Here is a 16,311-nt window from a genome sequence, read left to right as displayed (position 1 = left end):
TAAGTAACGTGCGCCTCTGTTTTTAAGGTTTAGCGTTACTTTACAGACTCATTTTAACAATCCGGAGTCAAGTGCCAAGTGTAGGAAAAAGCGGTAGAAGATGGATGGATGGATCACAGAAAGCAGAGGAATAGAGCTTTGTGCCCATATACTTGTCATTACGGTAGCCCTTATATACGACCGTCCAATCACAGACGAAAAGAACAACTGCTAGATATCAAAAGTCGAAGTCATCATCTTGGACAAGGACAATTCTACAGCCATAAAATAAGAATAAAATAAAAATAAGCACTGGTTACGCTGAGGTGGTGGGGAGAGGAAGCCCCCCCCCCAAATCACATTCAGCTTAAGGCCCCATAAAGGCTTGGGACGGCACTGGCTTGGTGACCAGAAATGAATTAAAGGAAGCAGAGGCTGAGCTTCACTGTGCATCCCCCCCTGTGCTCTGCTGCTCCTCAAAGTGTCTGATTCCCACACCAGTCAAGGTTAACAAGCCGCGCTGGCTGGTGTCTGCGTCGGCTGGAAAAGCGAGGAGGAGGAGGAGGAAGAGGAGGAAGGTGGTGCAACTATACAGTGAGCTGTGATGATGCAGACACACACACACACACACACACACACACACACACACACACACACAGAGAGAGAGAGGGAGCTACTGTAGCCCCCTTAAATTTTCGCCTCTACATTCATCCCCACTCCCTGCACAATACATTGTGCACCATGCCAGGGATTAAAACCTAAATACAACACGAGGTGGGGAATTAATCCTCGTTTTTTTTTTTTCTTGCTATTATTTATTTATTTATTTAAAAGATGCACAATAAATTTCAGCTACACGAGGGAGGGAAGGAAGGGGGGGAGAAAAAAAAAACTCCCTCTTAATCCGTGTAGCCTGCAGGATAAAGACAATATAGAAAAACGAGTTCTAATGGTGGATGCGGATTGTGAGCAGACACAACAAGGCAGTAAAATAATAAATAATAACAATAATAATAATAATACAGGGAAGCACGAGCATGAACCATACCTTTCTCTCCATCACTGTGCGCTTCTGGTTTTTGGGGCTACAACTGTGAGCAGGATGCGTCTCTCTTTAGTGGAGGTGTCCGGTCCGGTTTTAAGGAAAAATACAAATAAAAAATATATTTTTTTAAATAAAAATCCTCTCTTGAACTTGGCTTCCACACACACACACTCGCAGCGTCTTCCGTTCACTTCCCCATCATCGCTGGAGTGGACACAGCTGCTTGTGTACGCGTCTGATCAGCGCTGGCCTGTGGGACGCCGAGCCGGGGATGGAGCCAGAGCCGGGATTGGTGAAGCCTTGTTGGGGAAGGGAGCAGGAGCGCAGGCGCGGTCTCTCCGCCGGAGAGTCGATATAATGGAACGTTAGCGAAGGCAAGGGAGTGTCAACAAATTACCCTCAGGAGAAACGGGGGGGGGAGAGAGAACTTCTTCTGTCCTGTGTGTGGACTAGAGAATTTTAAAAGGTTCGACTGGAGTCCATTTTAGTACAGGCTGAGCGTGAAAAACGTGGACTTTTTTATGATTTATATTTATATATACGAGGAGGTATTTGGGTGATCTCCAAAGTGCGGCCTCCTGGTGGGTGGTGAATGTACTGCAGGTGGACCATGAGAAAATTCAAATTAAATCCATATAAATATGTATTTTGCGTCAATATTTGGTACTAGTAGTTAGCCAATATGTTGTCTTTTGATTTGGAATTGTATTTTGTGTATTTGCCACTGATAAAAAAAGAGTAATCAGTGGTATTTTAAATATATCCAGTCTGTAAAAACATAAATAATAATAATACAAAAATATTGACATTTACCCTTTTAGGGGTCTGCGAATCAGGATCTGGATCAAAACATAATCGAGTTATTTTTTACAATTACACTATTTTAGTGCAAATTTATTTATCTTACCTTTATTTAACCCATCAATCCTTTAAGGTACGCACCACGAAAAAAGCAAAGGAAAAATTATTTCTTTGGATTTTTATTATTTAATTTAATTTACTTATAACGACAATCAATATATATATATATATATATATTTTTTTTTAATTACACCCTACAGTATTTCAGATACAGGCCTCTGATTCCAGTCATATGCAGCAGTTACGGGAAATGATCAAACGACCGAAAGTAGTGCAGACTTTGGGGGCTGAGTAAGAGCACATCTAGTGTTATGGATACTGAGTAATGAGTGAAGCTGAGATGGAGCTCTTAACCAATGTAAATTCACAGAAACCAATGTGTGATTCTGAATCGACATAATCTATGATTGGGAGGACTGTACTGTGCATGCCACCTTTTCATTTGTTGTTTTAGCAAATTCTACAATGACCACACTATCATTTCTTCTCTATCACATTAATCATTAGAACACATCCAGGAAATATAGGAAACCTGTATGTAGTGTTAAAAAATGAGTCCGAAAATAAGGTTTTAGTTCAGCTTAACGTTCAACTGTCAACATGATAATATTAAAAGACCAACTTTCAGTCACAACATTCCAATCCAAAAGACAACAATGACAGAGCTCGACAGAAAAGACAACAAAGCCGGTGGAGCCCTGAGAGTTTTGTGCACAGTACTGTAACACAGTTTGCTTCTGTGTCAGCTTTGTTTGCCAGTGTCTGCCATTTATTTTCAACAAATCAGTCAAAAACAGTGTAATGAGCCATAATAAACATTCCCAAAGCTCCAACCACAAAAACAAACTGGTTATGGCTGCAAAGTAAGAGCAGATTTGAAGACTTTTGAGGGAAGCCACGAAGTTCACATTCATATACGTGTTTTTTAAAAAGTGCATGATAATAAGCAGTATTGTAGGGAACTGTCGAAACACCTGGATTGCGTGGAAATAAAATGCAGGTTTTTACAAGTTACAATCATGCAAAAAAAAACATCAGTCTTGCATGGGTAAACATGGTACCAGAAGTACCGAGTCTGGACTCAAGCATTTAAGATTTGTCTAAGAAGGAGGTTTTTAGAAAGTGCAGCACCACATCTGGGTCATCGCTATGTTTGAAACAAAGCTTTCTCTTTTTCCGCACTGCAGTCCACTGCACTCCTGCCTACCAACAAACTCAATCAGCAGAGATTTACTACCGGAGCCTTGGCTCAATATCAGCAAGGAAAACAGCAGATACCCCGCGGCTGGTGCTCTGTTGGAGAGAGAGTCTCGGGCAACAAAGCCTAATCTGAGAAAATAAATCTGCTGCTGAGCCGTGAGGCGTGATTGGATTTCAAAGCCGATGCGTTTCTGTGATATCGCCAGTTGTGCTCGGTAAATGAGAATGAATTTGCTTTTCATCAAATTGGCCTCAGTGAGGGAGGGGCTGCAGAAAACAAGATTAACTTTAATATCGAAACTCGATCAGCTCTCACTCCATTCCTGCTGTCGTATTTATGAAGACAATCAGATCTTAAGAAAGATTCTTAAACTTTATGTGATTCTGAAGTCACAGGAAGTTTTATTTATATTCGATGAACACGAATGTGGGGGGAAAAAAAGTGTTATTTTAGACTTTTTTTTGGCAGATGAAGACCGATCCTGAGTTGTCGTCTTTTCCTTTTTTTAGTCCTTGACATCAAAATAATCTATAACAGGCTCTTCTTTAACCATCTTCGACCAGGCGGTTCCACTGACAACCCTAGAGTGAGTGAGAAGATGAGACAAATTAATGAAGATGTAATCACAAACATGCAAATCAAGTTATTCATCTGGACTCACTTGCTACTGTGCTGTTTGTTATGAGCGATGGGAGGCGGGGCTCTCACAGCCATCTCTCTTTCAATTAGCGATTTCAGCGACGAGTTCGGACAGTTTGACTTCCCCCTGGACAAAAAAACCACAATCATCACTTCTTTGATTCATACATTAGAGTACATGCTGTTGGTTAGAATAAATAAAATTAAAATTAAATCTTACTTTTGAGCAGTGATGACCACGTTGCGTTTGGGCTCACTGTCGTAGCTCACGCTCTCCACGGCGTAGACCTCGGCGAGCTCGTGGATGATCTTGCGGTGTTCTCGGTTCATGGGCGGGAAAGAGTGGCTCCTCTTTGGATGTTTTCCCTGCACACAACAGTAATGCATGTCCATTAAGAGGCCACACCAAGCCGTAACTGACCTGCCTGCATCCGTACGTACAATTTATTTAGTTAAATATACAATTATAAAACAAACGTTTTGTTATTTTTCTACAACTACGGCTAAAACAGGAGTCTGTAATCTCTTGGTTTCATTAATAACAGAGAAAAACATAGAATACATTTGACTACAGGTCCATATGTGCTGGTCTACTGAAATACAGCAGTGGAAATCAGCGTTACTATACTGCCGATTTCAGTTGGAAAATCATTCATGAATTATTTACCACCCTTCGACATTCATGTTCTTATGCAAGTTCTCCAACTGATGTGAATTTCAAACAGTAGTCCAATGTTGATATTGAGGTTATTTCATCATGTGTAATTGAATTCATTTTATTTTAGTATGAAAAAGTATCCCTCTTGTCACTAATATATCTTAAAATAACATGTTTAATTTCAAATGTGGTCTCTAATTTGTTTCTTTATTAAATCTTTAAGCGTATTCGGTTTTATTTTGGCCCCAGGCTGTAATCGAGTTGGACATAAATATGAAAACGAATGTTCATCAGCCATAAATTTTACAATATCACAGTACCGACTGATGATGTACATTTTAGTCCAGTTTCTTCTTGACCCCTTAACTCCACATAGGGACATTTTAGGTTCCCAACATTAAAGAAAGAGCACAAAACCAGAAGAACTTGCACAAAACACAGACTACGTTCAGATATGAATTTCCCAACATCAGCGTCCATCTTTACTGACGCTCCTGTGTCTGAATCAAGTCCAGTTTCTATAGCCACAGGATGTTCCACAATCCTGTGGAAAGTTTAATTACATATGGAGCATCCATACACTTTTGGTTGTGTGTATTATATGTGTGGTCTATATACTGTTTGCAGGGTCACTGATCAGGTTTGACCCGACCTGAAAAACTTGGAAAGCAGCTGGTCCACCTTCTACTTTACAACCATGTTTGGGAATATAGAAATAAGTTGGTAAAATTAAGGAGGTGAGAAAAGATGCTTGGCCTTTATGATTCACACAGGCCATGCAAAAAGGAGTTGGTGTAGTGATAAACAATATTTTACCACAGTGACCTTGGCAGCCTCGGCCGAAGTGACATCAGTGCCTAAAACAAAGCTGAATAAACACAGAGTATTTTTCCTGCTGCCCAATGAGGTCCCTACCAACTCAGCCTGGCTTTAAAAACAGCACCAAGTGAAGCATTGTCATCGCACTGCGAGAAACCTACAAGCAATTTAGATTAGATTTGCATATTTATAACGTCTTTGAATCGAGATTACTTGTTTGTGCTTGGTGACAAATGCTCTATGTGCCCCCTGAAATGTTTCAATTCTTGAATTGAATTGAAAAGCAAGCACAGCTGCTTCCACGTTGGAGGTCCTCTAGAGAAGTGAGCAATGTGTCAGAAAAATAACATGATTAATAATCCCGATCTATCTACATACAGGCCTATATTTATACATTTTCATTTTGTAATCTGAAATAGTTCAGGAATAGCCTTTTATTCTTCTTCTTTCACGCCGGGTTGCCTTTGAGTGAAATGGTTCGGTACGGTGCAGGATGATTTTTTTTGCGTTTCCATTAGGATTAGAACCACAATAACCAGCTCCAACCATTCCATTCCCTTTTTTAGCTCTTGGGGTACTAGAATAAAATGGTATACAGTGGCCATGACAGTCAATAAATAGACAAACAGCAAGAAAGTCCCAGGACTTTACCATTCCAAACAGTACCATATTGTACCAAACCGACCCGTACCATGATGTAAAGTTAGCTTAAGTGGCACTCATTTTTAAGAGCCTGTGCCAAGTGCTTATAGCAAGGGGAACCTGCATAATGGTACAAATATGGTGTCAGAAAAATTACAACAACGGGATCCCAACACAACCACTAGATGGAGCAGCCCATCACATTGGTGGTCAACCAGAACCGGGTTCATTTCATCCACTCACCTTATTAACCAGCTCGACAAGATTCCTGATCTCCTCTTCTACGTCTGTGACAAACTTCAGATCTTTCCTAAAAAGCAGAGAGTTTCAGTTATCAGCGTCTGTCCACTGTGGAAGGCTGTGGAATAATTTAAAGGACGTTTAAGGCAAGACCTGGCATCGTCTTTGAGGCTGTCGCTGTATACGGAGGTGGAGCGGATATTGAAGGGGTCGGTCGACCCGTCGATCTGCAGCGCCTCAGCCAAGCGCCTGTTTCTCTCCAACGTTGCGCACTCTTGGTCACATTCGAGTCTGAGAAACAAATGGATGAACACGTAAATATTTGGGATTCGTTTCGACTTTTGCCCAAAGTAAAAAGCAGATTTGAACCCCCCATGATTGCGAGAGTCAAAGTTTGTGTACACGGGGCAGTGCTTTGTGGCTTCATGTGCCACAGAGGATACAAAACAAACCACTGACTAAGCCCAATGCAGTTATTGTTTGCTGCAGTGTCCGTGTTACTGTGTCCCTGACACCTGCCACGGTCAATGCACATGTTCACCCAATTACAGCAATGTAGAGTGTAAATGGCTGCTAAAAAACCCCTAGAAAATGTGACAGAATCAGAGCCCCATTTGATTCTAATTTCAAATTAGGCTACTTGTTCCACTAATGTGAGCAGGCTGTAGCCACACACAAGCTGTCTGGCACCACAGGGGAAAAAACTGCATCAATTACGACTCATTTGCACTTTTAAGTGAGAAAACATGCATGAGACTATTAAAATTCTACCAAAATAAATTAAACCAGAAGATTAAGAATTATGGTGTGGCAGATTGCAGTGCAGGGAAACATCTGACATCCCCACTTAACCAGCTGATCATACTGTGCAGTGAGCCACTCGTGAAGCCAAGAGTGCTGGGGCTTCATGTCTGAACAAAAAAATTATTTAAATGCATCACAAAAACATGAAGGAACAGCCATTTATGATCTCTCCCCCTCTGAAACTTAAGATAAATGACTAGTCAAAATGGTAAAGTGTCAACTTATGTGAAACAGGAGATACATATTTACATATTTCTTTCCTCCATTACTCTACCTGGCTTGTTTCAGCTCCCTCTTTGTGAGGAGCGGGCCGATGTCCATGGACTCGCCGAGCTGCATATCAGAGAGTTTACTGGCCATGGCGATGGCCGCGTACCTGGCAGTACAAAAAGTGATGATTCAACCATTTCATATTCATAATCCAAAACAGCGACACAGAGCTAAAAGGGGCACACACTCGAGAAAACCGACCTCTGATTTGAAGTGGTTGCTTCTGTGCACATCACCGTGTCCTTCCTGCGACCACAGTCGCACTGGAGAGCTACCTGAGAACGGCATGAAGAAACAGAAAAACTTCAGTCTGCTAGAAATTTGTGCAGCAGAAACATTTTTCAAAACAAAGCAAACAGGGTACCGCTTATGTGAGGAATTCCTGCAGCTCTGAAAGGTCTCATTGTTTGCCGAGCCCTCCGTCAACATGTTTTTATATCACCCAAGTTAACCATTTGTGACAATTACGTGCTATTAGAGCAGATGTCACTCGATGTTAGTAGCCAAGCAAAGACACCTTGTAACCTTCAACGATTAAGGCCAAGTTCACAATGCATGATTTTCAGGCCAATAATTCCCTCAGCTAATCTTACCTCATTAGCAGACACTACATGTGAAAAAAAAAAATCAAAGAAGGTGTGCAAGATAGAGCTCTACTAAAGTATCTGACTTGTTTTTAGGTCATGATGGTAAAAGATCATGTAATATGTGAAACCCTGCTTCCAGTCAATCCTTTAGTGTGAACTCACAGCGACTGACTAATTTAAAAAAGTTATCCGAGTTGTCAGAGCCCAAAATGTGAATATTTTTGCTCCATGTAAGAAATAAAAATTTTAAAACTGAATAAATTTAGTTTGTGGACAGAGAAACTGACATTTGAGAACAATCGTTATGTTTTTTCTGATATTTTGTGGGCCGAACAAGTACTTTTTAAAAGAAAATAAACAACAGATTAATCGATTATGGAAATAATCGTTAGTTACAGCCCTAATGCACAGCAATCCTACATTTTAAAAGTCATGTAACATGAACTTGGCTTAAGGAGAATGTCTTTACTAAAAACATGTGTGGGTGGACCATCTGCAAAACCTCTCTCAACCATTTCTCAGCCATCAGAGGTCCAGATGTGGCAGTGTTTTTGTACCTTGGCACTGCAGGTGGTGCGTGGGCAGCTGCTGCCTTTATGACAGGGAGCGGAGCACTGGTGACCACAGTCTGGACGAGTCACCGCGCACGGCTGCTGGCAGACGCCGTCCGTCAGGCAGTCGCTCCGGTGGCAGATCCGTCTGCAGCGGTGCATTTCGCACGGCATCGTTTTGTTACACGTCAGGCCGCAAGAAATGTATTGCAGATGACATGGGATGTTGCTGCGTTGCTGTGGGTGAAAAACAAATGTGTCACTTTGCTCCGACTTGTAAAACAGATGTTACCGAACTTTAGCTGAGTGGAAGTTACCTCGTGTTTGCCCATGCACCACTTCTGAGTGAGATACGTGCAAGGTGGGCACTTGTCTTCACTGTGGCAGTTGTGAAACACTAAAAAAAAGAGAGGCAAGCGTTCAGAGAACACATTGTTGTTGGTTTTTTTGTGAGTGAGTGAACATTTATCGTCATATCTTACCGGGGTGGTCGCACTCGTGTCTTCTTGTGCACAGGCTTTTACACTCGGGTGGTTTGGTGCCACAGGGGATGGGCGGGTACAACACAGTGAGTCCACAGTGACACGTCAGCTCATCGAAACCTGCAGACACAAGAAACCGTGCCAAATATGAGCCACGTGGCTAAATCAAGCCAAATGTAATAGACCACAGAGAGGAAAAAACACCATGTAAAAAAAGAAAAGAAAGACAGAACAAATATGTAGTATTTCTGAGACTTGACTCATAAAAACTGTTGGACAAAACGACTCACTGGACTGCCAGCACGGTTCACAGTTTCCACGGTGACAAGAATCCTGGCAACGATGGAGGCCACAGTTCAGCTTGTAGCCACAGATCAATGGGCACTTGTGCTCCAGAGTCTAAAAGGACAGAAAAAACATTTTAATTAGATGAGCTCTGAAATTTGAATTTGAAGTGTGGCGTCACCTCCTAATGGTGAAATTCTGAGGATTTGAAACGGTCTTCTGTGAGAAGCGTCCAAAGTCAACAAATAGCTACGGCAGCAGTTTGACGTCGTATTGACGAAACCTGAGATAAAAGCATGAACTCTGTTTGGAGAGATTTTTAAATCGTCTCGTGGAAACGTGTAAGAAAACAGAGAAAGGTAGTTGTATTCTTGACTGCTCTAAATGACAAAATCCTATAAACAGAATACAATTGATAACGTTTGAAAATTTAACCCTTGTACTTCTATAAAATGGGGAAAAAAAACTAGTTTTATGCACGTCATGCAGCTGAGCAGCGTTTGTTAACTGCGTTTTCAGTGGTACAAGAGGTGCATTTGATTTCTGACTCGTCAAATACTCACCACACAGCACAGCTCCCCGCACTTGTGTCGTCCGCAGGAGCGTTTCTTGCTGCAGCGCTTCTCGCAGGTGAAGATGAGCTCCTCTGGAATGGAGAGGGTTTGAAGATCAGGTAATCTCACACTGCTTTAAATCATCTTAAATCAGAAAGAGTTTAAAACTCACCTTCTTTCTGTATTGTCGCACATGGCACCTCCTAAAAAAAGGAGCTTGCATGAATATAGTATAGTTTTTGTAAATCATAGCATAGTATCAGAGTCACCGCTATCCATAAATCATCCCAAACATTTCCCATCTTTCATTATTCACAGAATACATGACACTCAACTCCCAACATTACATTTGTTTGTATGAATATCCAATAGACAGAGCGCTGAAAAACCTGACTTTATTTTTCCAACAGAATTCCTTCCACAGCCTGAGGCAGCTCTCTGTTTGTTTGAAGAAGATGTCCGCCACAATCTTCGGTGTCGCACACAAAACTGAAGCAATGACTTTGACAGCGACACATCAAACAGATGTCCTGCTGCTGGAGATTCAACCCACCTTGGTCTTGGAGCCACATCTGCATCTGATAGCCGAGGTCAGGGAACAGGGTCCACAGCTTCCCTCGTGGCACAGATTCTCACACAGATGGATGGTGTCTGGAACAACACATGTTCATTAACCCCCGAACAGACTCTGAGAGCACTGGCTGTGAAGCTCGAGATAAAGCACATCCTGTTTACACAGACGTACGACCACGGAGTTCAAGTATGGTTCATTACTTCAGAATTTAAAACACAGGCCACTTGTATTGACATGGGTGCACATGTTCCTACAACAAAACAACAGATTAAGATGCAGAGAGAAGAAATGACTGAACAGCCTGCAGTCTTTCAATTCTGGCAGATAAACTCTTGAAAGTTATTTCTGTGAGCATACCAAACCAAATAATGAACAAACCTGTTTTAAATAAAGAATATGCTCCTACTGCCTTTAGTTGAGCACAGTTTTCAAATTAGAGCTTGTTCCCATTGTGCATTTTGAAACGATCTGTTACATGATTTCCTTTCCTATTTTCAGATGTTTTGGATCAGCGTCAGTTCCCGTCCAGAACCAGCTGCACAATGTTGTCAGACGTTATTTGAACTTGACTTCTATTATGAGACACTCCTGACTTTGACTTACCACTGGAGCCACAGGCCAGTGGTTTGTTGCAGATCTTTCCACAAGAAGGGATGGGATCGGAGCAGCTTCGTCGCTCTTTGTAGCCCAGTTCCAGCAGTTTGACCAGCGGCGTCTGACTACAGGGACACGTCTTCACCAGGGTCGGGGAAAGTGGACACGGCTGGCACGGACCACGGTGGCAAACCTGCTGACACTGGTGGGCTTCACAGTCAAGCATCCTGCACAGAGAAAAGAGCAATAAAATAAAATATTAAGTGTTACAAGAATGCAAGCGAAGATGAATATTATTAGCACTGTCAAACTTACTTTCCGCATATTTTTTCACATGAGTAATGTCCCACACCATCGAATCCTTCTTTATCTGTTCCACACAGGACTTGGCGAGTTGCGACTCCACAGTAGCAAACTAGAGGAAGCGAAATCAAAAGAAATGAATAAATCAAACACACAATGACAGAAATGTTCATGGTGCTTCTTTGTAAGCGAGACTCACCCTGCTGAACCTGCAGCTGGCAGGGCTGACATGCCCCCGTGTGACACACCTGTGTGCACGAATGTTCAGCACAGTTGAGTAAAGCACCACAAACTTTGTCACACTGGAGCACAGTAGCCTGACCACAGCGCATTGGTTGACTAGAAAGAGATGATTCACGTAATATTAAGACGTCAACAGCACAAGTAACAGGGATATATTTGAGGAACCACAATCTGGGATCATACTCATGTTTAAAGTTATAAAATAAACATATAAAGGTTAAATACCTGGTCTTTCCACAGGTGCAGGATTTTGTGATAAAGGCAGGACATGGTGGACAAGGTCCAGGATGGCATAAACTGCAGAAAATTAAAGAAAGTATTGAACATTACAGAGCATGAAATACCAAACGTTCATTAAGATCTATTCATTAAAATCTATTCTACTTCTGCCAAAAAAAACTCACATGTTACACGGGTGGTTGCAGTACACTCCGCTTCTTTTCTTCCCACACATGTCACCACAGCTGTGGGGAATCTCAGTACGCTGCCACTCAGGGTTTGTCACTTTACCTGAAAATAGATTGAAGAATTAAAAATAATTGTGGTCTCGTTTCAGCTACTTTTATGAGCAGGTTTAGAATCCGATTGGTAAGACTTACTGAAACATCAATTTAATTACATATCTGAAAAATAAACATTGGTGTATGTTATTTCAGGTGTGAGTGTGTGTGTCTCCATGTGTGGCCCTGTGATGGACTGGCGCCCTGTCCAGGGTGTACCCCGCCTTTTTGCGCTACGTCAGCTGAGATTGGCACAGCCCCTCGCTGCCCTTATGTGGAGGATAAAGTGGTAGAAGACGGATGGATGGACTGCAGTTTGTACATACCACAGAAACAGGTGTAGGAAGTCGGCTGTTTCAGTGTGACGTTCTGGCAGGCTGGACAGCGCCATCCTTCAGCTGAATCTGAAAAACAGCACAATACCTGAACATGAATGCAAATTCATAAAGACATAACACACAATATATCCTCTAAATGCTGTTCTAACTGCAGAAATGATCGTTTTGATTACCTACCATCTGCCTGAGAGGCTGGAGATCGAGCCCATTTCTTGATGCAGTTCAGGTGGAAGACGTGAAAGCAGCTCTGGCAGCTCCACACTGGGGCCATGAGTCGGATGATATCGCAGCACACCATGCACTCGTACTTCTCTTCGGAAAGCTGTTCAATCAGACACCCTAACGAGGGAAGAGATCAGAGGTTTAGAAGACAGCAGAGCATGCACACATTTGATGATAGATGAAGCGAGGTAATCTCTCCACCTCTGAAACGCATGTTCACTCATGGGTAATTACATTTAGGCTCTGAATCACTTTCGAACTTTCCCTTTTCAAAGTTTCTCTTTGGCATAGGCAATAGTTGCAAGAGCTGGAGTTGCCATTGAAGCACTGAAAGACCATAGTAGAAAAGCCATAGGAGCAGCCTCTCTCTGAACTGCCCTGTCATTGGTCAAATTCTCAATATGACTCAAAGGGTGCAACATAAGTCTTTCTCTCAGATTACTTGATTTAGATAACACCGAAAGGTTATTATGGAATTAATGATTCCAATAATTAACACAGAAAAAATATATATTCCAGCCAGCTGAGCTTTTAAAGACGTTAACTGTAGCCCTTTGGGCAACTCCAGAGAAAATGTCACTCTAATGAGGTTCTTTCATTTTAATTAAGAGTTTTACTGGGACATTCAGTCTTACCCGTCTGTGACTCCTTGCTCTCTGGCATCTTGTTCAAGTTCCTCACAGCAGGTCTGTGGTTTTGATGGTGTGTTCGTCTCCCTGACTGGGGGGGTGCACTTCTTCCTGAGCCTCCCCCAGCTTTATTGGTTGGATTCTGAAATGATCTACCATGGTCTGCATTATCTTGGCCACTGGCTCCCCCCTCTGTGCCTGTCACCTCTTGTGATGGTTGTTTTGGTGGTTTGATTGGACCTTGGCGTCGCTTTGGTCCCGGTTGCTTCCTTAAATGATCATGAGAATGAGTGTCTGGACCTTCCCTGCTCCTCTGAGATCTCTCTCTCATTTCTGTGGAGTGGCTTTCTCCTTCGGTGTCATCTGCCCTCTGAAAGGCTGCTGAAGTGTTGCCTTTCTTGTTTGGTTCTCTCCTCTGGTCTTGGCTAAACTTCCTGGGTTTCTTTGCCCAGGCGTCCTGCTCTTCACTGGTGTGTTCAGAATTTCTATTCACATCTCGTCTTCGCCAGTTTGACAAATCAGGTCCATCCGTGGGAGGAGCGGTGGAGTGATAGCCACCGACACCTCTGTTAGTGCCACCCTGAAAGTCGGGTCTTTGGAACCAAGAGCCAGAGCCATTTCCACCTCTATTCCCCTCTTTCCTCCCTCTACCTCGCCCTCTCTTTCTGGCTCCATCCTCTCTTAGCTGAGGTGGATTCTGATTATCTGCATAATAAGTGTGACTAGATTGGGGGTTAAAGCCATGATGAAAGTGTCCCGATTGTTGAGAGGGATCATAACCATCACTCATCAAGTTTCTGTCATTGTTGTATCTCGATCGACCTCTTCTGGATTTCTGGTGATGAGACTTTCCATGTGGCGTCCCATCGAGATTGAGGTCAGGTGGGTCTAAAGACAAAAAAGAACTGCATTTAATCGGTTTATGATAATATACCAAACCACAATAATATGGCTTTAGCTTAACAACATGTCCATGCTTTCACTTCATGGTGCCTGGACTACTGCAGTCTTCATAATGCCTGTCTGAAATGTAAATGAATATATCGGCATTGTCCTTTTAAGACATCTTGAATCAAGTTTCAGACAGCCAGAATGTAGTTAGATATCTCGACCTTGAATCGTGACTAGTCATAACGACGTTGTCGATTATATGAAACTGGACTTATGGATAGATAATGTACAGAATTGTTGACATTTGTGACAGATTTCATGAACTATAGTTTTGACCAGTCAGAATGATGTCATAGATATTCCCAACTAGTCAAAATGATATTTCGATGAGTGAAAATGAGGTAACAGATATCTAAAATGGTCAAACTTAGCGAGTTGATGATTAACTGCCTTCCCATAGCCGCATAGCTCCAGTTTTATTGAAGCCGGGATTTCAAAGTCCACTTCCAACTTTATGTCACATCAACCAGTTTGTTCACATTGATACGCTAAGCTACCATTAGCAACATTTAGCGAGCTAAGACAGCGGTGTAAATTTAGCATCAACTGCGAAGTCACGTTAGCCACCGGTGTTAACATAAAGTTTACGGTAGCTAACATCGATAGCTGTTGACAATATAAACGTAGCATACGTTATCAGTCACACTAATTAACTCCCATTTAAATACTCGGAACATGTTAAAGCCACTTCAGTTGTGTTCTACTGTATTTATTTAGTGTGCATGTCACTAACCTGAGGAACCTTCAGCCATTCACGTTGTACCGTGATTCTCCTGCGACACAAGTTTAAGGATAACAGACTGTTTTACCGAGAGATGACAAGCGTATCCGGAAACTTCCCGACAAAATGTACCCTTTCACCCCTTCTATGTTTGTTACACACACGACAAACTCTTCCAGAAAGCGGCGAAAGTGTACAACACTATTTAAAGCTTAGCCTAGCTAGCTTGAAGCTAGTACGACTCGATACTAAAAACAGGAACTTCTGGTTGAGATTTTCAAAATAAAACGCATACTAGCGCAAGTTTATTAAACGTGTACTAACATTTGTAACAATTTGTATGATGGAACAATATGAACACCCCAAAAATTGTCAAAAGTCTTCTGCAATATTTCAGCCCACGTTTTCAACACTGGCAAATTAGAAGACATCACAAATCACGATGGTATCGATATCAAAGCTCCCAGGAATAAAAATAATCAAACTTCCGGTTTCATTAAAATGTAATACATCCCACAATATGGCCACAAGGTGGCGCGTCAGGTTTGGTTTGGAGTTGACTATATACACATCAAATTAATAGTTCATAACTACATACTATACACATTTATGTGAAGCAAAATTATTTTCTTTACATTACAAGTGTGAACCATGACTTATTTTCAATAAATTGGACAATCAGTCCATTTAAGGGAATTATGTATATTTGATATTATATATGGTTTTCTTTTACTTCCTGTACTTTACTTTGTATTTCTTTATGTTTTGTTGGTGAAGTATATAATTATCTAAACACAACGCTGCATTTAAGGCACACTGGTGCATTTGACGCAAGAGGAGAAGGTGAGTAAATCGGCTCATTGCGCCCCCATGTGGTAAACGTACACATTGCATCTCAGTGAGGATGCGGCGTCCCATCCATCCTCCCGCAGCGACTCACTCACGCGAGATTTCAACTCACTCAGACTTCAAAATAAGTAACAACTACACCTATGAAAACAACAAATGAAACATGAATAACATCTCTATTAAAAGTCCAGGTTCACCTCTGCCCATATAGACAAACTAGCCAGAGCCTGTGTTTCGCCTTCTGAATCAGAACCTTACCACACAAACAGAGAAAGACATTCGCTGTGGTGAAGGACACTGCTGTCCGACCACTAGATGTCACTATTTCTTCTAAACAGTAGTACACCTTTTAACTTCAGCACTACTCGCACTGATATTATCCAAAATGGACTACTGGTCTTTAAATATGACCCAGAAGAGTTAACCTCTCACAGACAGTTAGTGAACGTGAAATATTGCAGTTTTATTCCTGTACATCGTTGTTTTCTGGTTCAGAGCCGCAGACAAACAGCTCTCTGCAGTCAAATACCACATCACGCATGCGCAGTGTGCGGATTGGCCCCTCGTCCCCTTCAACTGGGCAGGCGAGGTGGGAGGGAGAGGTTTGCGTTAACGCACAAGGGCATATACCGGAAACTAGTAATTTTGCTTTCAAAATAAAGCATCTTAATGTGATTATAACGTGATTATGACGCGATACTCACTTATCGGTGAACGAAAACGTCCTTGGTGACTCTGATACGATGAAAAGCTTATTTTAGAGCCAAAAA

The 16,311-nt window shown here is 41.9% G+C and overlaps 1 protein-coding gene across 1 annotated transcript; it reads right to left on the bottom strand.

Annotated features, from left to right (window-relative positions):
• Positions 1-3,357: 3,357 nt before the first annotated feature.
• On the bottom strand, positions 3,358-14,922 carry nfx1 (nuclear transcription factor, X-box binding 1). The gene is made up of 23 exons (XM_083901717.1): positions 14,705-14,922; positions 13,027-13,908; positions 12,347-12,508; positions 12,158-12,235; positions 11,736-11,841; positions 11,557-11,628; positions 11,288-11,427; positions 11,101-11,200; positions 10,795-11,012; positions 10,171-10,268; positions 9,790-9,820; positions 9,627-9,709; positions 9,069-9,177; positions 8,779-8,898; positions 8,614-8,693; positions 8,303-8,533; positions 7,360-7,433; positions 7,163-7,264; positions 6,238-6,375; positions 6,088-6,154; positions 3,946-4,091; positions 3,748-3,852; positions 3,358-3,667 (listed from the first exon to the last, which is right to left on the bottom strand). Exons 1-23 carry the CDS (start codon positions 14,721-14,723, stop codon positions 3,592-3,594), a joined length of 3,237 nt encoding a protein of 1,078 aa, XP_083757843.1. The 5' UTR covers positions 14,724-14,922; the 3' UTR covers positions 3,358-3,591.
• Between the last annotated feature and the right edge of the window lie 1,389 nt (positions 14,923-16,311).

Source organism: Microchirus variegatus (assembly GCF_963457635.1).
Source record: "Microchirus variegatus genome assembly, chromosome: 15".
NCBI lineage: Eukaryota > Metazoa > Chordata > Actinopteri > Pleuronectiformes > Soleidae > Microchirus > Microchirus variegatus.
This window is presented reverse-complemented; position numbering and strand designations above follow the sequence as displayed.

What these genes read in the sequence shown, in the direction of transcription:
- nfx1 (XM_083901717.1), bottom strand. An exon ending in TGCGACAATACAGAAAGAAG is followed by an intron (nt 9,710 to 9,789) that starts GTGAGTTTTAAA and finishes TCTCCATTCCAG; the next exon opens with AGGAGCTCATCTTCACCTGC. An exon ending in AGGGAGCTGAAACAAGCCAG is followed by an intron (nt 6,376 to 7,162) that starts GTAGAGTAATGG and finishes TTTGTTTCTCAG; the next exon opens with ACTCGAATGTGACCAAGAGT.